Source organism: Neodiprion fabricii, chromosome 5 (genome assembly GCF_021155785.1).
Source record: "Neodiprion fabricii isolate iyNeoFabr1 chromosome 5, iyNeoFabr1.1, whole genome shotgun sequence".
NCBI classification, from domain to species: Eukaryota; Metazoa; Arthropoda; class Insecta; order Hymenoptera; family Diprionidae; genus Neodiprion; species Neodiprion fabricii.
Genome location: NC_060243.1, coordinates 26,156,748 through 26,183,028, shown reverse-complemented (window position 1 = coordinate 26,183,028; position 26,281 = coordinate 26,156,748). Strand labels below are relative to the sequence as shown.

The 26,281-nt window shown below is 38.7% G+C and overlaps 1 protein-coding gene across 13 annotated transcripts in view; it reads right to left on the bottom strand.

Moving 5' to 3' along the window:
- The window catches only part of LOC124183235 (heparan sulfate 2-O-sulfotransferase pipe), a 53,514-nt gene that overhangs the window by 22,257 nt on the left and 4,976 nt on the right, over positions 1-26,281 (bottom strand). For 4 of the 13 annotated variants that reach the window (XM_046571453.1, XM_046571458.1, XM_046571454.1 and 1 more), the window contains 7 exons: positions 25,062-25,210; positions 13,379-13,464; positions 12,187-12,393; positions 11,835-11,914; positions 10,704-10,985; positions 9,879-10,033; positions 7,714-9,398 (listed from right to left, as the gene is read on the bottom strand). The exons of 7 other annotated variants lie outside the window; for them this stretch is intronic. In XM_046571453.1, the coding sequence (XP_046427409.1) occupies positions 9,232-9,398; positions 9,879-10,033; positions 10,704-10,985; positions 11,835-11,914; positions 12,187-12,393; positions 13,379-13,464; positions 25,062-25,210 (1,126 nt within the window). In that variant the 3' untranslated portion in view covers positions 7,714-9,231. Of the gene's footprint in view, positions 1-6,898; positions 9,399-9,878; positions 10,034-10,703; positions 10,986-11,834; positions 11,915-12,186; positions 12,394-13,378; positions 13,465-25,061; positions 25,211-26,281 lie in introns of those variants that run through there. 2 more of the 13 variants (XM_046571455.1, XM_046571446.1) reach the window with 2 other exon arrangements.

Below are 26,281 nucleotides of genomic sequence, written 5' to 3'. Positions count from 1 at the left end.
TTTTATTCATAGCGTAGCTAAAATCTTTTGACAAGATTTAAGTTCTTTTTTCACCGGACTTCAAAGTCACATACAAACATTTTAAACCACTAGATGAATTATAATTACAACAGCAGTTCTGTTACACGTAATAAGCTCACAGATATGTCTTCTGTTTTCAAGTGTTCGTTAAGTCGGGAGGTTTTTGTAATTAAAATAACTTATAATAAATTCTTACAATTATTATACGTATGAGCATTACAACAGAACATAACAATTTAAGTATATACAATTTAAGGAATATTACATTTATTTTAACATCTCAACGTTATAATTTAACCACATTTATCTCTCGCATTCTAAACATCTCGCGTTTTGTGCTGCAGGTTGTTGCGATATCTTGATTTTTTTACCACTGGAATGAAGAATGCGGAAAAGAAGGAGAAACAGGACGAGTTGAAAAATCCCGATCCATGTTGTGATGAAAAAAACGAAGGAAAAGAAACGAAATCAAGACCCTAATTAATTCGCAGTGTCCGTGGAAGCTTCGCATCAAATCTGCAAGTTCCCACGCCCGGGTAAAACTGAAAATCATCGAGTAACTTCGTGTATGAAAGTGCCGTGAAGGTTACGCCAATTTCACGGTCTACGATTCTGCCCACACAACATCACTGTAAGCGAGTGAATGTAGAATTTACAGGAAATTATTACAATTACACCTTTCGACTTTATTTCGCACCGTTGATCCTGCGATCATGTTTAATTTTCTGTTTTTCATTTTTATTTTTTATTTCCGTTCACGTTTACGTTTTAAAAACTTTTATCCGATAAAAAGTTTACTCCACATAATTGAGATTGTAGATTTTTAATTTATTGTGTGACCAGCGATTCTTTATGAAAAAAGAAATTTGTATTCTTAGATTGACATTAACTTTGAAAAGTTTGAATATTCGATTATTCTTCTTTTTCATTCTAATTTACAAATTTATTTTTCATTCGTGAAAATAACAGCCAAAATTCCCAGCTGATAGTTCCGTTATATCCGTTATAATCAGAGAAAATGATCAAGTTATTCGAAAAAGATCGCGGTCAATTAGCGTGTGATTTATATAAATGAAAGACGTATAAATTTCTGCAAATTTTTCTACCGCGCCGAAATAACATCCGTTACGCATGATTGCAGCAAGATAAATCACGCAACTAATTTAGTTGCTAATTATCGACTCTTCGGAAATTAAGTCCATTTGCAGTGTATATAAGGCATTCCATGTCAATTCGATTAGGGTCTGACCTTTACCCTCTTGGATTTGGTCCGTGATTTTTTATATTGTTGTTCCAACTCCAAAAAGCATTCAGATTTTTTAAAAACATATTTTTTACCTTCCCCGGCACCCCTAGAATACCGTAAATTTTGATATTTCGACATTTTGACATTTTTCAAAATTTTGAAAAAAATTACCCAAGTTCTGTGGTCAAAACACAAATATTTCAATCAGAATTGAAGCGAACAGGCAAAACAGTAATTTTTTATTAGTTTTTCAACTAATTGCTTATTTTTTTTCGAGTCATTTTGATTTTTTTTTTTTTAAATCTCAAGGTCCGATATATTTATCCTGGTACAAACGGCAATTTGTAAATTTTAATTGGAATTCGAAATCGAATACTCAAAATAATTGAGTAATAATATTTTTAATTCTTTTTTGAATTTCAATTGAAGAATAACAGATTGTTGTTGTAATAGGGAAAACACATCGAACCCCGTATCTTCAGAAAAAAATCAAAAAGACTAAAAAAAATTTAACAAATGGTTGAAAAATTAAAAAAAAAAATCATCGTTTTGCCTGCACATTTCAAGTTTGATTGGAATATGTTTGCTTTTGGCCACAGTATTCACGTCACTTTTTGTCATAAATTTCAAAAATGTCAATATGATTGTCATAACATTGTCATTTAAGGGTATAAAAAATCTGAAAAAAATTGTAAAGTTCTTTAGAGTTGGAAAAACAATACAAAAAATCGGGAATCGAATCCAAGAGGACGAAGGTCGGACCCTAGTCGAATTGGCGTGGAACGCCCCATATATTACACGTACATGCAATATCATAAAGTATGCATTATTGCACAGGCGTTCAGCGAACCAGATGGGGAACCGTAAGAATACGATTGCGGCATGATAACCGCGGGTTCGTTACGATATTACAGCTATCTCGGATAACTGGCAAACCATGCTCGTATCACATGTAACCGGACCCACAAGGTATGGAGATTAGTTACGGAGTTGCAGCACAGAAGCTTGGCCAAACTGGATCGAGGCTGGAGGATCGGGAAATGAGTGATAAGAACGAGCAGCTGCGGAGTCATGTTTGAAAAAAAAAAAAAAACCGACAAGGCAACGTATTACGGATGGTAGAGGTTAGGAGGACCATTTCCGTGTACATAGAAAGTGTCAGCAAAGTAGAGAGAAATTAAGTTGGCATTACTGCAGCAAAAGCTCCGCAACGCGCCAATCAGATTGAACCCCGATTACCGAGCGCCAATCGGATTGTTTCCCTTATTGCTTATGAGCGCCATTGCGGCGACTTGTTGAACTTGTTTTTGGCGGGTACTTTGCCTATTTTTTTACCACACTCAAATTTTTTTACCACCCCCTTAATCAAACCGGTCTAGATTTGTTTTAAGTGATGAATGGAAGTTTTGAGAATTTTTTCGAGAATTTTCACACCATTCAAACAATGTTGTAGTTGATGAAAAAAAATAATTAAAAGTGTTTAAAAATATAGATGCGAAAATTGGCCCGTTATAGGTCCGATCTTGAAATCGTTGAATAGGAAAATACAGTTTATAAATGTTTTGAAAATTTGAAAACGGTAATTTTCAAAACCACTCTCAATACTTATAAATAATTAACTAGTTGAATGAAAAATTTTTGAACAATATCAAAAATCGTACGGCTTTCATAGAATTCTCTATAAAAACATTCCAATGTATTCACATCACGTACAGAACGGATCATCGATCGAAAATTGGGACCAATAAGTCCGTTACGCTGTTGCGCAATTCTGGTACAGAAATAATCATCAATTCCTTTTCTTCGAGAAGCGAAGGAAATTGGTCATGCATGTTCCAAACGGACGAAATTACTCGCCACGAATCGTATATAAGAGAAAGAAACACCCAAATAAACGAGAGAAAAGAGACAATCTGCACAACAAAGTCTATAACGGGTCATCGGGAGTGGTGAAAAATTTCACAATTGCGATAACGTTAATAAGAGTCGTTATGCTGATGGGAGTAATTAATTACCGAAGACGATATGCTAGTTTGAAATGCAAATAAGATCATCGAATGCCATTAATAATAAGCTCGGACGTGTTAAGATGTAATTTAGTAAATGGAATGAAAGGATGCCATATCAGTTGTCACGTAAAATTAGGAAGAAATTAATAGACGCTAAGTTAACTTTGGGCACGGAAGAAAATATCGGCTTACGTGCGTTGTGATTATTTTAAGGTAAATTAATTTTTCTTCCGCGTCAATTTATTGCTCGGGATTCAGAAAAACGTAAATTTAATGTTTCTTTCAAATTGTGCGAAGTGCGACTTTGCACCAGCTCGACATTCAACACAGCCTTTGACGTTTGCGTGTAAAACGGCCTATATACGAGAGTAACTCAAGCTATTTGTAAGTACATAAATTCGAGATGCTAATTTAAAGAACTGACGACGAGTGAAGGAAGGCGGTGTTGTTTGTACTACGGTAAAAGCATAAATATAGAATGTGCGTACGATCAAGCCATTCATTTGCAATTTCTAGTCGTAAGTGTGTTCGTACATGTGTGTAATTAGCGGTCTCAAAACACTCGCAGAATGCAGTGAAAGAAGGAGAATAGAAGAGAATAATTGAATCGTTGTGAAAAAGTGTCTGTACCGAAATATTTTCGGCTAATTAAAATTATCCGAAACCTATTTTCTCGTCTTAATTTCTCCCTCTCCTTGCTTCTCTGCCCTCTTTTCTCCGTATGAACTTCGTAATTCAAATTCATAACGTACCGTAAACGTGTACGAGTACTCTTCGCGACAGTTAAGACGCGATGTGTGCCAGCGGTACGTCTTGAAAATTGAATAAATTTCTAGAGATTTTGAATATTCTGATTTATTCATCCATACTCAGTATGGCGTCTTCACTATTTGTCAAAGACTGGTATCACGGCTCCTTGTCAGTGTTTCTGAAACGCGATTGCAGATTTAATTCCGCATTCATCGACTGATGACAAGAACGACTTGCGACTGTCTCGTCGGTTTTAAGGGCCCGGGATCAGCGGCCGTTCAGCCGTATTTGAAAATCCATTTTTAGACTTTCATTGCTGTTTTTAGACAGCGGTTTTAATATTCCCGAGAAGACAAACTTTGAGGATCTCCGAGTTTCCGTGACTTCAACGTCGTCCACCTCGTCATTCTCGAAGCCGTTTGGAGAACCGGCAACCGTTAGAATCGCGACGTGCGGCTCATCTGAGCGACGAAAATTCTGCCTTCAAATCTCGTTCACAAAGTTGCCAGCTTTGTTCCAACGTCGATCTCGGTCCATCGGATAACGAGGAATTGTGCAGAGAAACGATGCATTCAGTTACGATTGTCTTCCCAGGTGAGTTACAATTTAAGAAAAGTATGCGAGAAACAATTTTTTGTCTATTTTTTTCTCGCTTGATCCAATAATTGCTGTTTTCACATTGCTTTTGAGAGATTAGGTTTCTTTCACAACACTTTTTGGCTACTCGATGATTAGAAACCAGATTTTTTTTTTTCATTTAAAAATAAAATTTTCTACTTTCCTCCGTATGTAAAAATTAATTATTATTTTTCAATCGATAATCATTTCGTTCTGAAAATGTGTCTAGATTTAGAAAAAATACCGGGCTTACTTGAAATTCGGTATTTAATTGTTCACAATAATTAATCAAAAATTTAGATTCTTTGAAAGTATAGGTATTAAAAGTCTGTCGATAAAATTTTACTTTGGCCAAAATTTTATCTCAATATTTGATGGGTTTTACAAATTTTTTTCACTACCAACCTTGAAGAGTCTCAAGTTACAGAATTTTTCAGTCTTGAATTGAACTTCGGAAAGGAAATTTGCAGACTTTATTGATAAATATTTCAGTAAAAATCTTCAGCCAAGTGTTTACCTGCACTTTTTTTGTATAAATTTCACTTACAGAAGTGTAAAAATCGCTACTTCTTTGTTATTATTATCAATCTATTCCTCTGCCTGCTTTTATTCAAGTTATTAAACCTTTGATTGTTTATTTGGTTATTTCACTCTACCTAACAGATTTAATGCTACTGATAGGAAATTACCGGCTTTTTATCCCAAGAGAAGAAAAAAAAGTTTCCATCGACTTTCTCGAATTTCCCACGAATCGCCCACGAATTTCCGGCCTTGTAATTATTTACGATCTTGGGTTAAAATATTAGAATTTAAGTTAAAATTTATAATCACATGATATTGAATAATGTGACCCACCTCAGTTTCAATATTATACTGAACATGACTTGAGTAACTTTTTTCCCATGCAAAAACGAGACGATTTTGTAATTTGCAAGTTGAACGAATATAAGAATTGAATTTGATACACAACGCGTGTACAATTTTTTTCCCTTTATTCACAAACCAGACCTTTGTAAAACTTCTCCCTTCCAACTCTCCATGGTTTTTACAGTCATTCGATATCGAAGGGATCTAGGGCGCCGGTTTGTGTAATATGACGATTTACGATTTCTTGTGTGGCGAATAGCTGAATGCGATTGGAGAGAGAAAAAAAACAAAAAAAAAAAAAAACGTTATGAATAGAAGCGAGAAAGGAGAATGAAGAAAAAATTTAGCACAACGGTATTTGAACGACGAAAAATAATGACTTGACACTTGCAGTAACTGGATTCACCAATTGTAATAAATAAACCGTAAGTCAATTGAGTTCGGTGTCGGATTTCAAATATGACAATTCAAAAGCGACCCAAGGTTTTCGGTTTAAAAAATAAACAGGGCTCGTTGTCCTGGTTTTGATATTGCGATCTAATTTTTTTCTTCCTCTCAATTCGTTTCTTATCCTCGTTAAATTTAACGGTGATGAAAACTGATTGTACGAATGCGAGCGTTCTACGATTCAAATTTATGAATACGGGTAGACGTTGCGAGGATTTTTGCAAAACGGAATTTTACGAATGCTAGACGAATCGAAAGTCAACCAAGTGCACTATTTCTTAAATGTATTGTAATAATTCCTATCCCACTTAACTGATAGACTCAAATTTTGATTCGTTAACGGATGAACATATTTCAAGATATAAATAAAGTTGTGAATAAATTTCAACTCACCCTAAGTGGATATTTCATTTTTGTGCCAGTTTCTTTCATTTCTTATTATGTTCCCGTTTTTTTTTTTTTTTGGGGGGGGGGGAATAATAATTTTGAAGGGAATTTGAGTAAAACACTAAATCAATTATGAACACCGTCAGTAACGATAAATGTATGATTCCTGACTTGGAGAATCCTAACATATTCATTGCTATGCCTAATACGGCAGATTAGCATCTTCACAAAATATAGTGTCCAGTTTCTTGGCACCAACGACAATAATTCAAGTTTTTTGCATGATACAGGTAAAGATTCGCTCCTAAAGATAGACGTACGAACATTGTGCACAAAATACCGTGCAAAAACTGCAACCAACTGTATTACAGGACAGACAAGTGGCAAAAATTTACACTAAAATTAATACGAACGTAAAAGGAACATTTCAGATGATTTGAAATATTAGATAATCTAAGTAAAAAGACATTGACCTTTACACCCAAGAATGCAACGCTGTTCGAAATTTAAATAATTCAATGAACATGCGGAGAAATAATTGGGAGAAACTCACCTCTTCGGAACTGCCAACCTCCGCTGCCTCCACGTGTTATCCTTTACGATCATATTTTCAAGTCCTCGATGCACTGTCAAACTTCACTCTTTTTCCGAAACACGGTATAATTATTAAACACGATTTATCGATCGATCTTTCCAAATTTTACACAGTTCTTTTATATTTTGATGATTACTGACCGGTGGTTTTTTTTATTTTTTTTTATTTTTCAATCTGTCTCAAATTACTGGAAAATGAAGACTCGTTGACCTAATTTTTGTACAATCTGCTCTGATATTAATTCAATGAATATTATGACCGTCAAAGATTCACCAAATATGTTTATTTCTGTAAAATCCGATGGATGTTTCTTTGTTGTTGTTTTTTTTTTTTTTTTTAGTCTAATTTCTATTCCTTTTATCGCCTTGACGCACTTCACGATTTTAGAATTTATCAACTGCACGAATAATAATTTCCATTAATTCTTGGACACTGTCTTTGAATTTTCCTTCATTAATCTATTCACGCAGAAAATTCATTATCACCGAACGCGTGAAGAAAACGAATGTCACCAATCAATATTTATCTATAATTATCAGCTGAGATCGTGGCGAATATTCCACTCGTAAAAATCCATGCAGATAACTGAAACACATTTGTATTTCCGTAGTTTTCCGTATATCACGAATATTGCGAAAATATGCGACAAGCTTTTGCGGCAAATTAACTTATTGCAAATACGTATACGTGTATTTGTATTTTTTCAATCTGTCTTTGTCATTTATTATCGATATTATTTTACCTCAAATTACGATCAAGGGATTGAATTATTATTTTTGCCCCGAAAACTGGGCGAGAAACGGAAATCGGAGCCAATGATTTTCCGTCAAAGATTCAGCCAGATTCTGGGTTTCGAGGTGATCGGCGATTTTGAAAGTCGGCCGAATCCTCGGCTCTCGGATACGAATCGTCTGGCCGTGAGGTCCGCGTGCGACTGACTGAATCTGAACTCTGTAGAAGCTCGGTTCACACTAACTGGAATTCGAACCGAGCGCTGCGTGTCGGAGCGGAATAGTAACAGTAACAGTGTAGAAGATTTTGAACGACTTGGGGAAATGCGAAGTTTACTCGAATGCCCGAAAAGCAGTACATGAAGAAAAAAAATTCTTTTTCATCTTTATTCAATACAGCGTGCTTGTTTCAAGGTTCGACCCAAAATTATCGAACTTCTAAATACCGTAGAGAAGAAAAAACCACAAGGAAACGTTTGTTCAAGCGTTTATTAAATATATGAGAAAATAAATTCCTGTAAATAATAATGGATATTTTTAATGCCTGTTGTTCTATCCTTATACGCGTGTATGAAAATTGTACAATGATATCATTTAACCATTCGAGTAACACGTTATTGCGCTGAGTCAACTTTTGAAATAAGATTAAAATGGCATTCGATGGTTTTTGGGGTCGCTGATTACGCAGCTGATATCAAATTACAAAAATTCAAGATAGCGGATCCAATATGGCGGACGAAAATTTGAAAATTAACCAAATCCGATGAAAAAACTCTTTCGGGATCAATGATTGGATTTTTCGAAATTCGATTTCAGATTCGTAATCAGCGACCACAAAAAACCCCTGGACAGAGTTTTTTCTCCGAATTTTATCGAATTTCAAATTTTCATCCGCCATATTAAATCTGTCATCTTGAATTTTTTAAATCCGATCTCAGATTCGTAATCAACAACTCCAAAAACTCATAATTTGTGTAAGACATGTGCATATTGTTTAGACGGGTAACTTTCTCGGAAATAAATCATTTCTACAATTTTCAAGATTTTTTCTCAATCAATTTTATTCTAACAATAATAATTTAAATTATGTCGCAACAATTACTCTCGAGTAATGAAAATCTATTAGCATACTGTCGGAAATAGCAAAGACACCGCAAAGAAATATGTCGAAAAGTTCTTAAAATATACAAAAAAAAATGGATATTAAATAGGTGGTAATAATACTTACCACCATGGTTCGATAATTATTTGCATATTTATGTGATTTTTAATATAATTTCAGATTTGTCGGTGGACAATAATAATTGCTTTTGTTTATTTATTTTCTTTCACATATATCCTTGTTTGAATTTGTTCTATTATTGTTAAACTTGATGGCAAGAAACGACGTAAAAAAAAAAAAAAAAAAAAATTATTGCGAATATTTCCGCGAATGTTCCAATCGTGATTTAATTACATGTATCGAATAAACTGCACGATGCGCGCGGAAGAAATTCGGAAATTCCAATTACCGTTTATGACATTAATCTTTGAAGATTTTCGTTACTTATCTTAATTCGACTAATTGGTTAATCTCAGCGCTCTGAACTGTTTGTAAAGTCTCTGTTGACAAAATTGATAAAACTCAATTTCTTTCGTGAAATTTCTCCGCAATATGTCTTTCACCTTTTCGCTAGTCGCCGGCTTCAAAGGATTCCTATTTATATTGGAGAACGAGTTGACTTGATCTGTAATAAATCGAAACGTAAAATGAAGAATAAATAAAATTAACAACAATAACAACAGTGGACAGTGAACAACGGAATTAATAGATTAAATGGGAAAAGAGTGTCATCGTTGATTAGGATGCCAATAAAGAGATCAGGAAGAAAATCGACAATTTGTCAATAAAGTATGAGCGAATAATTGATCAAACGGCGAAAACTTCATATTATAGGGGAGACTTTTTTTGATACCAACAATAACATATTATCAGAAGTTTGTTTAATATGTGTTGAATCAAAGTACGTAACGTTATTTTTTTTTTTATTCAATAAAGGTAGAATTGAGGGATTTAGATTTATTTAAAAAAATTGTAAAATTTTTGGAGGGGGTCCGTCGTGATCCAGAAAATTTTTTTGTTATGGCAAAATAATGATGAATTTGTTCGGGATAGATCAAAACAGCTTATATTTTTTTATCATGTACTTCCTATCTAATCAACTTACCCCAGTACATATTCAATGCTCCTTGGAAAAATCTAGGTATGTACTTTTCGAGTACGGTAAGAGTGGTGTTCAAGTCTTCCAATATTCCGACCACGGCGTAATTTTTTTCTACCGTCATTTTAGCCCTCTCTAAAACACCCACTGTGTTGAACGGTCTAAAAATTATTAACAAAACGTGGTGAGGAAAAAAAATATTCACAAATCAAGCTGCATGTACGAAAATTTTAACTTTTTTCACGTAACTATAAATTATGTATGAATGGTCGAAATGGTAATTAACGACCAGAAAAACGAATTCGATTGTGTTTCATTTTCAGTGTAAATCTGGCGTTATTATAGACTTGGAAATTTGGTAGTTTATAATATACTATGCAATAAATATACTGTATAATAAACTTTGACAATTTTTCTTCGGTTTGTCAAATTTTTCATTCTACCGCATGCCTGTAAACAATCTCAGACATTTTTTAACTATCCTCGCAAGTTTTATACCTAACTTTAATTGCGGTTCAGTACACAAACGATTTTGTAAAAATTTCACTCAAATTACAAGCAACATTATCACGAGAGGCATAAAAAATTTATGCGATTTGTTGAAATTAAAAACACCTAACTAGTTATACCTAACTAGGCTCGCCTAGTGACTTTTACATTAAGCCGTTGGTCACAATCTATCTATGTAATAAAGTTATACGTTCCATTCTTCGTTCATTTTCTTCCCAGAATTCTGCCTGCAGTTATTAATTACTATCGCAATCACGGATCCAGCATCCAACACGATTATTTCCTGTGGAAACTGAATAAATAGCGATAAATTCAACCTACAAGCATTCCTGCTGGTGGCCGCAAAAGAAGAGCGTCTGCCTTCGGTGGTCACTGATACCGTTCGCGATGTCGCCCTGGATGTATTGGCACTCCATGTCACCCTCCAGGACGCAGGACTCGAAGTCCTTCTTCAGCCATTGCGGATCGGGCAAAGGCAGGTCGGGAAACATCTGCCTTCGTGCAAGTAAATACCACGGAGCCCTGATGTAGTAGTACCAGGAAATTATACGCTCGACCGGGTCTCGAACCAGGTTCATGTAAATTGGTTCCGGCAAATTGAATCTAGAGGAGGCAGATTCGTTGGTGGAAAAATCCTCGGCGAAAAAATTGAGGGATTAACAGGAGGTCGTAGAAAATCAGGAGAAACAAGCCGGGAAAGCAGTTTTTTTCTTTAACTTGTCAGCTCGAATGGAAAGAACTCTGCTTTTTTTAGTACGTGCCGACGCAAATTTCTTTAGAAAAATTTACTCCATCTGACAATCAGCGAAAAAGGTCGTATAATTATTTTATCGTTTGCAATTCCCAGACTTTGAGACAAACCTTCCTTCTCTTAACATTCGACTGTTTCTCAGCAGATAAAAAAAAAATTATACGAATATCGGTCCTGAAAATGATCTATAATCTTTTGGTGTTTTCAAAAACTATGTACACTGAGAATAATTTCATTTGTTCCAGTAACTGGAAAAATTCGGTAAAACAGGTATCGTTAAAAAAACTGTTTGTATATTGTTGGAATTACGAAAAACGAGGTAGGCGTAACCATTTTGCGCTATCGTCGATCCTTTTTTGCTAATTGCGACGCAAAATCAGTTTCTGAGGTTTACTCTAATTTTTTTAGTTAAACAAGGCTTCAACGTCAATTTATCGTTGCACAAGCATTAAATTTTCGCAACGGCTGCAAGAAAATATAGCAACAGCGATCGTAACGAGAAAGAACAGTAACGGATACCAGACATTTTGGTAACGGCTAGAAAACTAATTTTCATTTTGTACCTCGAGCTATATTTTTCGATCGTGGTAAGAAGTGAAAATAGTTAAGGACCGAGCGGTAACCGTAACTAAAAATTTCTCTCAGTGTACAATTTGACAAGCAGAAGATGACATGGACCCCCATTTTTTCCCATTACTCACTCGGTGAAATTCGTGAAACAGACGTGCTTGATGAAGACGGATGGTTCAGGGATATTGGCGATACTTTTCGCCAGTTCGAACTGAAAAGTTATTTGATCGATCAGTACCAATATCCGACCAACAATTACAGCAATAAAATTCAATTCTTGTGAAAAATGTCCTCTAGAACTTCAAACTTAACACAAATCAAATCATCCGTGAGCACATTGTCGAATTTGCCATTTGTAACAGTTCAAAGGTACCAATAAATTGAGGCGATTATAACGTAATCGAGATACGAAGAATGTTTGAAATTTTTAAAACTGGAAAACAAGGAACAAAGCAAACTCGAATGCCAATTTAAGGTAAGTACCTCGTCCTGCTTAGCGAGAAAAACAAACTCGTATTTCTGAGGGAGGTCTCGAGTAAAGTGGAACTCGTTCGACGTCGAGAGTCTTCTGAGGAGTTCAGCGAATGTTTCGGAACCGACTTTTGGTACTCGGTTGAAGAATATCACGGCCTTGTCAGCTTTACGCGTGTTATTCAAGGCTTCGATATCCGGGACATTCGTGTTTACGTACTGTAAAAAAAATGCTCACCCTGGTACAAATAACTTCCACGCAAAACTACAATAAAGTACACTTTGTTGAAAATTATAGGAAATATTCGAAAATCGTAGGAAATTGTCGGATCGACAAAAACTTATAAATTTCTATGAAAAATTGTAAAAATCTACAATTATTTATGAGAGATGTTTAAAATTTCCAACACCGACGACAGAGATTTTTTTCGTAGAAGCTTATGAAACTTTGTAAAAAAAAAGAAAAAACTACAAGTTTTTACAAAAATTCACAATTTTCTAAAAAAGATAATCACGACTTCGGACCCGGACAACACAAGTTCTTCATATCGTATTATTCTTGGAATTTCGTTGAAAAGTAGAGCTTTTTACAAACTCCATGAACTTTTCAATCACCGCTAGATGTCGCATCCTTCTCACAAGGAAGACTTATGGCAGATAAGTTAATTACCTAGCAGAATTTGATTTAGAGAATCTGTCGTATATTTTTGAACTCATCTTGTCTAATTAGGTGAGTCTTTGATAAAACAAAAAAAAACAAACTAACATTTGTTATTTTTCCAAACCAAGAACTTGACGGTATTCTACAAGACATTATATCCATTTTAACATTCGATACAAAAAAAATGATCGCGTAAATGAGAGCTGTTCTACAATTATCTATCAAATACGACGATAATCTAAGAAAAATTGTGATAGCCTACTAAAAATTCTATGCCAGAACTAAGAAAGCGCAGTTAGACGTCGAAATTATTTCCACCAGGGCAATTACCCCAATTTTAACCCAACCCAACTCATATAATATATAAGCAAAAAATCGTACAGTTTCAAATTGCATGGAACTAATGCATGCGATGAATAGATTGTAGGTGAAATGGTTTTTTTTTTTTTCATTCATTATCGGTATATTTTGTTCGTTCTTTTTGCCATTCTGATAGTGAGGCTGTCATCTAATTCGTGAAATATATTTATCACGCATGCTCACCGATTCTGTCAGTTTCCGGTTAATGTCTGAATAATACTGAACGACACCGCTGGATTCAAAGTCCATGTCCGTGGAGGTCGGCGCTTCTGAAACAAGAGAAACAGTGTCGAAATGAGGATATCCTGAGAGTGTGAAAAATTCTGCTGCTAAAAATTTTTACAGAAATTGAAACGTTTCGTATTATTTCGAACAAAAATTGTAAACATGAATGGGTTTTCATGCTGAATTAATTTTCTTAAATCATTATTGTTGTAGATTTTTTACTTAAAAAATACACATTTTCATAAAAACTTACAAGCTTATACGAAACGTTCCAGTTTCTCTGAAATTTTTATAAAATTCTAAAGATCATTATCGTCGGGATTACTGTTTGTTTCACATCATTGTTTTTTCATCATTTCCAATGCAAATGCAGAAACTTATGGCAAATCAGAATGGTTTCCATACCTTGGTAATAAGTAAGTAGTACTGTATACACTGTATGATAATATATCGATAGGTTGAAATGTTTCAGAGAGAAATATAAAACCTCGGATCGAAGTCATCAGAGTTTTTCATGTATATAAAATTAAAACCACAAGTAAAACTAATTTCAAAAATTTTTTTATTCGGACTATTCATATAAATCATGGAGTACTAGTTATTTGAGAAACAGCTCCGGGGTTTTAGGTTTGAATTGCGGCGAGCTAGATGAACGAAATTTATATAAATAATGTATGTGTTCTGCGGTATCATGGTACTCCAGGTAGGCACAAGCATCACGGGAGCTAACATCGCGATAGCGTTAAGTTGGTTCATTATCATACAATGGCCAAGGGACTTCGTCTTGTTACGATAATCTGATCGTCAGTGTATTTTTAAGGAGTTGATTTATTTCACGAAACGGGCCACGCTTTTCCCATCTCGGCAATTGACTGACAATCGCAAATGGTATATATTATATATATGCGTACAACGTATAACGATGAGCCAGAACCGTTCTCCGTTAAGTGCAGGAACGGCTTACGTACTGTTCACTTATCCCAGAGCGTCGTTAGAGAATTGCTGCAATTTTTTGAGAAGTGGTTACAGAGTTTGTCCGATTCTAGTGAGATAACTACGATGAGTGGATTTCAAAATTGATGCTGACAATTTATTCCTCGATCAGTCATTAGCGAAACCTCGCACCAGTTGTCCTCTAATTATAATCATTAAAACTGACTATAACCATTACGCTTAAGTATATTATCAAACCCAACCTAACCACTAAAAACGCATGAAATACTTTGCGGTCGATGACTATAAGCATCACCAACGGCAGAGTAATTTCATGCTGAACCATGAAAAATACGAAAGCCTGTAATCCGGTGGCACGACGACAAACGAGGAGGCTTTTTTCCTCGGGAATCGGTAAACGCTGCTAACGGTGCGAGGATCGTCGGACCCACAAGACCTCCGTCGACCCGACGTGCAAAGTCGAGGGGCAAGCGGATGGTTTCGCGTTAAGCGCAACGCGAGCCAGGAGTTGTCGAACCTGTGCGGCTAAGCTCTAAGAAACGCGGACGAGGGCTGGCTCTTAAAAATCTCCGACATCTCTATTGTACGCGGAATTCGTGACGCGAAGATTCTATCTCGGGCCGGACGGTTTCTCCGCGGCTGCGGACAAAACCGCTCCGCCCCAACCGCGTTGTCCTCGCTTCCAGCTTTTCTCTTCCCGCTGGATTCTCCTTCTTCCCGCCCGCCTCGCTTCGACATCCTCGACCGAGGATTCCACCGACTCGGGGTTCGATTCCTGCACGCCTGACTCGCGGTGCGGAAGAGCGAAGAAGGACTCCTTCCGGAGACGAACGTTGACCCAGGGACGGACTTGGCTCCGTAGGGTCAAAACTGATGCGCGCCTCGATTCGGGAACCTGCTCGAATTTACCACGGTTCGCTGCGTCGTGGTATTTATTTTGCAGGAAAAAATTGGGTCAAGCACCGCTGTTGGTGGCCGTTGAAGTCTTTGGATTTCATGCAGAATTCCGGAGTGAAGTCATCGCACCGTTCTTATTCCAATCGTTCGATGTTTCCAATCGTGATTTTCAATTCGGATACCTGCATTCATTCGTTTATCCGCATCACTCACCGGCATCGTTCACCGGCTCAGGGTTTGGGAGATTGCGCGACATAATAGAGTGGCTGAGTCTAGGATAGGTGTGCGACCGTTATCCGTACCACTAACGCAGGAACATATAAATTCCATCTCCGCCGTATCCTTAAAAAATTACCGCAAACGGCCAAACATTCTATACTAGCTATGTATACGCGGCCTGTATAACACCGCAATATACGCAATTCAGTGTGGGGCCATTTGCGGAATTGCGGTTTATCGCTTTCTAGGTGACATGCGCTTGCCACTGCGACTCTTTCTCCACATATGCCTTTATCGATGTCTTTCTAAACATTGGATAATCCAAAGGAAATCGCATCGGCTTATTTTTAGTAATCCGACGGAAAAAATGTCAATGTTTCTTGCAGCTTATTATGGACCTCTCAGAAGCTCTTGAAGTGTTTAAATTTCTATAGGAAAATTTTACACAATCAAACAGCCTTGCAAAGTGAAATTCACATGTAAAAAAACTTGAGTCTCTTCAATTAAAAACTTGATTAAATGACTTCTTTACTGTGTATTAAACTGCGCAAAGTCATTCTGGTAGAATTATCACGTATCTGCATCGAAAGACGCGTTCTCGCCTCATCTCAACGATATTCTTCAGCATGTTGGCTGTCGTGGCAAAATAGAAACTTCAATTTCGAAGCAATAGTCCCGTGGCTTTCGAACATTATACATAGTTTGGTGTGAAAAGTTTACGGAAGACCCGATGCGTGGTTAATGATCTTGGCCAAGCGTTGCGCAACACTGAACAGTACGCATCAGCTATTTTAATATGAAAAACTTGAAATCATTGACCGTTTCCGGTACATACGTACGCGTGTAATCAAGGCGCGATGCCTTCTACGCTCGCACATTATTCTCTCATATTTTACCCACGCATCAGGTGTTCGCGGTCACCGAGAAGGAACGATGAACGAAATGGAGTCAACGGTCGAATTGGAGCGCCATGAAATTGTTGTCGATTTTCCATCGAGGTACAAAGCTTGGATCGCAAAGTCGCGTCCGCAGATGAACAGCTTACTCCTTATTCCACGAACGGAATTTCTCTTCTCGATATTTCCTTCTTGCTGCTGACTTGAGAAGAAGGAGGACTCTTTCAGCTCGATGATTCGTGTGTTATGAGAACTTTATGTATTTCGATATAGTTCAAGATGCAGCAGTGTTGTGATCGAGGAAAAAGGGGCGAGATGAATTGGTCTACTTACATCACTCGTAAAGTCATTACAGCGATCTTCAAACGCCACCATCGCAACAACAATCGTTACATAATTTGAAGAACAACCTTCTTCCAATCTAGAAATAAATCGTTCCACATTACCAAGAGGCGAATGAACAGACCAGTAGAATTAGAGCATAGAAGATAACCGACCCATAAATCAATAGAACGGTCGACATTCGAATATCTGCTGATGACCGACGCTGCATCATGCACGAGTGCATATTACTGTACCATTAAAAAGAGGGAACTTCTGTGCAAGATTTTTTGTCCCATCTTCTCTCAGCTCGGACGGAAGCCTGCAAATTGTAGAGTTCAGGAAAAGTGAGCAAGGGTGATTTAAGATCGTAGAACTTTGTGCCTGGTTGTATTTACTTGCATTACGTAGGCATGTTATTACCAGCCATTGAGCTAAAGTCATCCAAATAGTGAAGAAAACGCTGGTGAAACGGAACATCGTATCTGATCTGCAGAGGAAATCTGGCATGCGCTGACTTTCAGTAATGTGAAACTGAAAAGCCTTTCACTCTCCAGCGTCGTTTAATTAGGCGGTTATTACACGATCAACGTCTATCCTCAAGTACATAAGGCGTGTCCCGAATTGAATAATTTACCTATTTACGAGGTGCAATAAACTGTGCAGGCGCGGTTTTCATTAGCTCAACGTATAATCTTCGGTATCCATAAAAGGGGGAAGAGGCTGCTCTCCGCCTTCGCTATCCCCGTAATCATTCACACACGGATGCGTATCGAGAGCCTCGGCGGAGTCTCGAGTGGTTTTACGTTACTTTGGTTTTACCAGCTCCGCGAGAGGCAGTAAAACAGATCTTCCTTCCTGCCGGTGGGGCAATTACTTCGCTCTTACTAACTCGAGTCAATTTTGCCAAAGAGGCATCTGAAAGCGAAGAAAGTAGACTCGCAGAGACGACGATCAGCCGGCTACGCGAAGCCGATCGAACTCGCGATCCTCGGACGAGTCGCAACAGACCCGCCTGTTGTTATATCGTTAAAGCTAAGCGGATGCCACGGACGGAATTCTCGCTTCCGGGTCTCTTCCTTAATTAATACCGCGAATCGCTCGAGGAGATGCCGAGAGCCTCGGACGTTCCTCCCGAGACGCGCGTCTGCCGTTTGATGCCGATCGCGTGCCGCGCGAAAGATCGAGGCTCCTCTTATCGATCGCCGATCCCGATCCCAAGAGAATCGGACAAGTTCTCCTTGGAGGATAAATCACCCCTGTCTGCGACTCGGTCCAACTTGAACCGGAAACGGAATCGGGGACGTTTTTGATAATTATTCCTGTCCGTCGGAAGGCTTGGTTGGGTTTCGCCTAAGGTTCAAAATCACGCTCGAGCAAACGGAGATCAATGAAAACCGAAACTCGATCACCGGATCGCGAGTCAGAATGTTTCGAATCACGGATCGGTGCGTCGGACGAATTACATTATACGTTTTCTCCGCAGGATGTTACATAGATTTTGAAGAATAATGATCGATCCACTAAAGGAGGCGGCGTCGAGTTCGATCCAGAAAGAAGTCACTGACCCAGAACTTGGGAAAGTCGCGGTGAACTGGGAAGAGCTCGTCTTCTCGTCTTGCCGTCAACGGAGCGTGCGAGGCATCGTGGCCCCGAATTTAAGCCAGGCGTAGATTGCGTTCGTACAACGTAATCTCGGTTTCTGTTAGAATTTAAACTCCGAATTCTTGTTCCGATATCACTATTCATGGCAATTATTGCAAGTCTGTGTAATATTAATTTAAAAAAGCTGTCATTATTTTCGTAACCTTCTCATGTATCATATTTAACTGATCGTGATTCTCTGAAAAAAAGACGTGCCGAGTGCTTCAATGTTACTGTGTTGACTTGATTGGTGTTTTATTCTTTCAGTTAATTTATTCTTAGGATTTGGCTGTTAGAGTTTGTAAGAAAAATCAGACGGTTAAAATAAGTTCTGGCGAAAGTTTGGTAAGATCAAATCTCCGCATTCATTCACCGGAGATGAATCGTTTCGACAGTCGTAAATAGGCCGAGCATTAATCTGTTGCATGTGCAAGATAAGTTACGCGACCGATTACGTGACCGATGAATAGTTTTAGAGTTACATTTCACTCCTCGTTCGTCGCTCGCTTATACAATCGTTAAAAATTGTCTAAAATTATAATATCTAACGACCAACGGAAGATGGAAAATCGCGATTAGCTCTGAACGCGTTGATCATTAATCGTTTGTAATATAACTTCCGTATACGAAAGTTTTATTTCGGAGGATTACGTTAGTAGAAGCGGGTTTTACACATCGAAAGAAAAAGCTGACACTTTCGTCTTTGAAAACAAGGATGCACGCGAGTTCGGGAATGAAACAGTACCGAATGACATCTTCGAAAAAGAAGAAGAAGGAGAATTGAACTCGTCGCTTGTAGATGGAAGAAACAAATTTTTGAGACGTCATTTTTTGTACGTACATGTCATTCATTTAATTTCCTCATCTCATTCTCCGCGATTTTCACGGCATTCTTCATTTCTCACTGACGACCGGCACCGCATTTCTCGGGTTTACTCACCGATGACTATTCTCACGAATCCCGACGAATTCGACGCACCTGCAGCATGCAGCGATCTAACAAAGCCGACTTCCGGTCAGCGATCGTCCGCCCAGGAAATCAAGCCGAACGCATTGAAAACTCGCTTGTAAGTTTTAGCGGAAGTAGGCCGCGCTCCGTTTTGCGACAATTCACTCGCCCAACAAGAGAGCGAGCCTTTGATTGCGCGTAACGCGCGTAACGCGGGGCCGCAGATTCGAGGCTCGTTTCTTCCGCGGGTCAATTAACTCGCGGCGCGGTTTCGAAGCGCTCGTCAGTCGCGAACGGAGTAACAGACCTCGTTTCTTATTCATGTGGATTTTTTCGGAGGGACGTCGCGCTCTTCGGTCATTTCGAAAACGCCAGGGGGAAAAATTTTCACGGTTTTTTAATCGGGTCAACGCTGGAGGTCAAAATAGCAAAAGAAATAAATGGGTGAGGGGGGGGAGGGGAACCTTGAAGGAAATTGGGAAATTTCGAATGGCGTGCAAAAGTAAATTATAACAACTTACCGACAACTTATCTAACTTTAAGATTTATTAAATAGTAATATTATACTTGCAGGCACGTGGGAATAATTCGAGGCTGAATTTGAGGCCCGGAAATTTCCGAGTTTTTTAAAAACGCGAAATAATTGCGATGGAGAAATGTTGCGCAAACTGAGAATCAATTTTGTAATTTAATATTGCTTAAAATTAATTCAACCCAATATCCGTGATCAATCGAATTTTATTTACTTGTATAGTTATTAAGAATTCTGTTTATAGGTACGACTGTACCAAAAATTTTCTCTGCTTCCTACAGTTTTCACAATAAAAATATCAGCATCGTTGAAGAAAATAAGCTGTTTATTTTCTCGACAAAGTTTGTCCTAACAGTAGTTAAACAAGTTGGGATTAATTAGAAGAAGTATGTAAGGAATTTTTGTAACTCGAGAGATAAAAATCTGTCCAAATTAAGGCGAATCCTACTTTTGAGAAGCAAAACACGTATAATTAATATTCGCGGCGCGTTAGCAGCCGTGTCTAGTTTTCACCTTTCTCACCCAATCATCGTTTAAACAATGTTAATACAAGTAACAGAGCTGGTGATTCGCGTTAAGCGTAATTGAGCTGTTAATTCTGTACCTCGCCAGGCTTCGTCTTAAAGTCATTAACAGCTGCACGTTTGGCGCTAATTAACGTAATTAATGATCAACGCGCACGTGAAACATGAATTAGAAGAACGAGTAAGAAATTATTTGATTCTGTCTTTACTTGTTACTACATTGAAAAAAAATAAATAAATAAAGATATTACGTCCGATGTGAAACAATGGTTTTTGTGTGAATATATACTACGAAAAATTTGAATTTATCAGTTGTGTTTACTAACGTATTTCTTACCATTGTTTTATCGACCCGGCGCCGGTTATTTTGTCCTACGTAATATAAAATGTCGTTGATTCAAGTGCTTTAGGATAATTAGACACAAGAATATTTTACCTCCTATAACGATAGCGCGAACTCTTCAATCGACGGAACAACATCCGTTACAGTTAAGCAGTTGAATAAATGAGAAGATAATGTTGTTCCAAAAGTAACAAGGGAATTTTTAATATCTTTCGAAAGATCTGTTTTGTTAGGTCGGACCGATTGTTCGGCAAGTTTGTTCCGATTCTGTTCACCTCGGAATCAATTACTGAAATTAAGACGGACCATTTGATCGAGTCTGCGAAAATATCACAATTGCCGAAGTTAGGAACATTCTGCGATTTGAGTCTGACATCGAACCTCGGACCCCATTGTGCCGGAGAATGAGATTTAGAAGTGCATAACTCGCGTAGTGAAATTATGAAACATAAAGAGAAGAAAGAAAAATGCATTATGGTCACGATAATAAAGGATGAGCCTAAGGATCCTGCAGCTGACTCTCACAATTAGTTAGCGAGAAACGTGAAACGATCTCTGAACAATAGGAAAAAGGCCTCCAAGAACTCTTCCGAGATCGGAAGCGGTGCAAGTTCTGGGTCGTAAAGAACGCCTGTTTTGCATTCGGGAAGAATTTCGATGAAAAAATGCGTGAGATAGGTCGGATCATGGGTTTGAGTCAGGGTGAACGTACTGGTATTATTCTAATTGGATTAAATTTTGTTAACACTAATCTCTCACGCGTTCCAAGTTTTGGTTCTATACTCTGAATTCGAAGCGTTAAAAGAAACTTTTACGGTTGTACGAAAGGCTTGCCGATCAAAACCAATCGGAATTTGATCGGAATGATTTGAGTTTAGGTTTTGGGTTGACTCGTTTTTCATATTTTTTCAAGGAGTGAAAGAAAAATTGCGGAAATGATTCAGAAAACAACCGAATGTCTCAAGGCGCAGGATCGAAAGAAGCAATCTGTTTCAAAGTCGAGCACTTCTCGGTTCTCTTCTTCTCTTTGCTGATAATCTTCCGCCGCGAGTGAAAGGTTCCAGCTGGCGGATCCGTTCGAGATATTTTAATATGCCGTCTCCTGCTTTGTCCGTTGAAAGAATAACTAAATGGGCTTGAATAGCGCTTTGAAAAAGAGGGGCAAGAACGGAAATTGACACGAAAAGAAACAGATAACGGTCTGAAAGGCGAGCCGACAACCTTTTCGTCCCACGTAATTGTAAGCAACAGTTAATGGTTAGACTCTGGTTACTTCATCTCGGTGTAAAAAGGATTGCGCATAATTCACAGATGTGGGTGGCCATAAAATATCCCTCGACGATTATTCTTGTCTATATTTTGCTGTCAACGTCAAGATCGAATGTTTCACGTGGGATTATACGTGAGTGCGGATTGCACTCCAGTCTAATGTAACATATTTGAATGAGACGACCTACTTCATGGATCATTTATCACGTGCTAATAAATCCCGTGATTCGGATCAACGAATAGAATTGTATCCTCAGTGAAGCATTACTGTTAAGCGGACTCTCTGGTTTTCTTCTGTCACGAGGTATATAATAACTGGCATTCTTGAGGTTCTCTAGGAAGGAATCAAATATTAAAATACCGAGAGAGTGATCGATCCGCGATGAATATTGCGTACTGCATCAATTTAGTTGAGAAAGCTAGTAATTCTACATTTACTAATTCACGACGTGCAATCTTTAGCAGTAAATGATACGTCTGAAGTTTTGGCACAAAGAGAGAGGCCGCAAGTTTTACGTTGGATGTAAATCAACGTGGTCAAAAAATGTCATACACACCTCCGCTCGTTTTCACAGTATTCGAAGCACTGATAATCGAACGTTCTGTGAAATCGCCGAAAGCATTGCGAGTTGACTAACGAATACTGGGAATCAGTGCATAGAATCATTGATATCAAGTATCATGCAGTATATATTCTGACAGCTCAGGATTTCACTCTCTTCTTACAAGCAACATTCACGCTGTGGGCGACGGTTTGGCTTTCTGAGACTTCAGAGAGATGAATCGAAAGCGTCGAATCGCAGGCATCGTCACCTGGCGTCCGTCTTGCCCGAAGCTACGTTTGAGTTTAGGGTGCGCGATATGCCGAATCACGGCGATGAAATTGGCAGGCGAGTCGATCGAATTGGGCGAAACCTCCGCGGGTTCCCCGAGGCGGAGCAACTCCCGCAATTAGCGGCAGACGCCGACTGACCCAGAGACGCCGTTGCAAGTGGAACACACCGGACATCGACGCTCGCAGTCTAAGGGAACCAAAGCCGCGGAAGCGTCGCGTTTTTCCTCGCTCGAGAAAACGTCCGCCGCGAACATCGGCGTTTCGGTAGCCGTGCCTTGATTGCGAGGAACCAGCAACGCCACGATAATCGTTGCGTCCAGTTTGGCCGAGTGACAATTGGCTCTGATGCGAGAGCATCGCGCGGAACGGTTCATTTCACCAACGATCGTTCGCTTTAATTTTAAAAAATTAATGCCTTGCTCAGTTCCGAAATACGAGGATTGCCTTCCAGGCTACATCTTCGTCGTTTCGATCGGTCGCGGCGCGAGGCTGAGTTTCTCGTCGAGAAAGGCGCGTGCCTGAAATCAACTTGGATGCAAGCAGAATTAATTCGACGTATTCATTTTTTAAGGCTTCCATTTTGTCAGCGGTGAATACGACGAAGCTTGAGAGTCTCGTCCATTTTCTGACTCGCGTATGTCGAACGTCACGTTCCTTTTACAATTCGCGAATGAGGAACTAACGACGCACCGTAAATGACAATTAACAATCAGTAAGCGATCAATCGGACTGGATCACTGAGCCATTCCGACCGATGACAACGGTCGTTTAAAACCAGTCGCTGACACGGGACGAGTGCACGTAACTTACGAATGATGACCGACAAACGACGAACCACAAACGGTCGACGATGTTGAGTACGACTGATCGATGAGTGATCAACGACGAGTGACCGAGGAAAGGTGGAACTTCCAGTCTTTCGTATCGGCATCAACCATCGTACGACGATTTCTAGCGACATCCGGTTACTCCGACTTCGAGAGCATTGACAAAAAGTTCCTCCTCTATCGAACATCCGACGGTGAATTCGCACGGATTGCCAAAATTGAACACCGACGAAAGAACGTCGATCGGTCGAGAAGCGATGCGCCGTGTACGTGAAAGACGACATCAGCGTCCAACCGAGCTCGGGGTGAGAGACGCGTTACAAGTAGGGTTAAACGTAGAATCGGGAAACGCCGCGAATGCTGATAAATTGTTGCGGCGCAACTGATTAGCGAGGATCCCGATCGCATGCAAATGAACATTTCTAGGACCGTTAGTCGCACCTTCGGCAGCACGGCTTTTGCTGGATCATTTCCAGGATTCGCCCGACTCGGTTTACCCTCGAGTGGAATTCCGCTATTCCGCCTTGCCGTTCTCCTCGGCTTGGCTGCTTCAATTTCGTTCGTTCATACAGATCCCAGTCTTTCGGTACCACGATGCTTCGTTCTCAAACTCCGAGATCCACGCCTGACCTTCAATCTCTCGACTGAGTAAGCGGTGTATGGAAGTAAACACCGGGAACTTCACGGTTACACTCATTGTCAGTACCGCTATTTTCATTCTCGTTTCGAAGTCTCGTTTTCTACGATACCAATTATTCTTCACGTCTTATTTTATTATGTTCATTTCTCTTCCGACTTTTCTAGGCACCGAGGAAACTTCAATTTTATGAAGTTATCCCCACATCGCTTATCTCACGAAAATTTAATTTTTCACTATATTTCCGGTTATTCGAACACCGTAGAGCATCACTATTTGCTTCAGAATGAAATTGTTCAGTGGAAACGAGTAGACAATATTTACTCGTTACTTCAAACGTTTCTTCGAAAGAATCGTGACAAAATTGGTAGCCCATGCATAAACTAACACGTAAAATTAGTTTGCATGTGACGACATGTGAACATCAATTATCAGAAATGATTACATTGTATTTTATCGACTTTTTTAGATTGGCTTTCCATAATGATCGGTATAACGTTTGAATAAAGTCCAATCCATCATTTCGACGTTTTTCTTTAAAACGCAAAGATTTATGAGGACCACCGTAAATTCTGATACGTCTATTCGGTTTGCTTGCCATTTGTTTCTCAAACTTACGAAACTATCCGCAGTAACTCCTTTTTTTTGGTGCTTTATTCTCTGTGTCTTGCAGCTTTGTATTCACATGCATGAACTCAAAAAAAAAACCTCATTTTTCTTTTCAATTTCCGTTACACAACCCAAGAACAAAACGAGAATACTGTGAAAAAAGTATAAGGCAACGAAACGCTCACCAGAGGATAATTGATTCGCGGAGAATCCTTCTTCGTCTCCTGGCTGACGTCGGACTTCCATCTCCCTCAATCGAGAATGAAGATCGCTCGTGTAAAAAAACAGGAACAGCGTACTCAACAATGCGATCAGGGCGATGAGCTCGCTGGTTCTGCAATAAGAACATGAAATTTTGTGTTTCGTTAATCGTAATAGCTATCTATAAGATTACTTTATTTATCCAATATCATAGCACTTTTCCAATCGATTCACTTTAGAGAAGGGTCATATTTTGTTTCTATGAAGTTCCGGACGAGATTGCAACACGTAAGATTGGCGCTCGAGAGTTCGATTGATTAGAGAAGAATATTTTTTGCCTCGCCGATTCACGTGGTTTAAGAATTAAATGGATCGAATCAGTTTCAACAGTCTTCTCAAAATGATTATCGCTCTTTCGTTTCGTTTCCCGTATTCACATCGATTTAATCACCAGTTCTAATCGTAAATATAACAACGAATCGCCAGGGAATTGAAGGCTGATCCTCGTGAAATTGTCGAAACAAAAATGAGACGAAAATATTTCAATCGCGGATTGAAAATAATACAATGTCGTTGATATTGCGTCGGGTTCCAACAATTTAATATGTGTGCCGAGGGCGTTGAAAAACCGGGGCATCACGCTGCATTCGTTCGCTCCTACCGCGTTACACTTTAAATACAAATAGAACGACTGCGAGGTAATTTATTTTTTAATTACGCGGAGCAACGCCCACACTACGAAACGCAGAGAGAATATATGCGTGTATGCGGCTGTTTTAAAAGATGAATTTTTACACGTGACCTGTTTCCGCCAGAGTCGAAAACCGTCTTGTTAAATTCGCGTGACTCGTTGTCCCGTCGTCAAGATCATTACGCGTTGTTTGTTTAAATACCTGAACCCGATTCACCCTCAGATGCGTGAAGAAAATAGGAAAAGAAATCGAGGAGCAAAAGACTCGGACCGCAGTTTAATTTCCACGAGAAAAACGTGGTCTCAGGGAAAATGCATTCTTCACGAGCACTGAAATTACGAACGATTTTCCGTTAGTGTATGTATAATATTTTCGACTTTGGTAAATCGCAACAGCCGTACAGACCATATTCACCATGAGTCAGGAAAAGCATCGAATATAAACATGGGTGTACATGGGAACGCCGTGAAGGCTAGGCCAATTTCACGGTCTACGATTCTATCCATGACTAT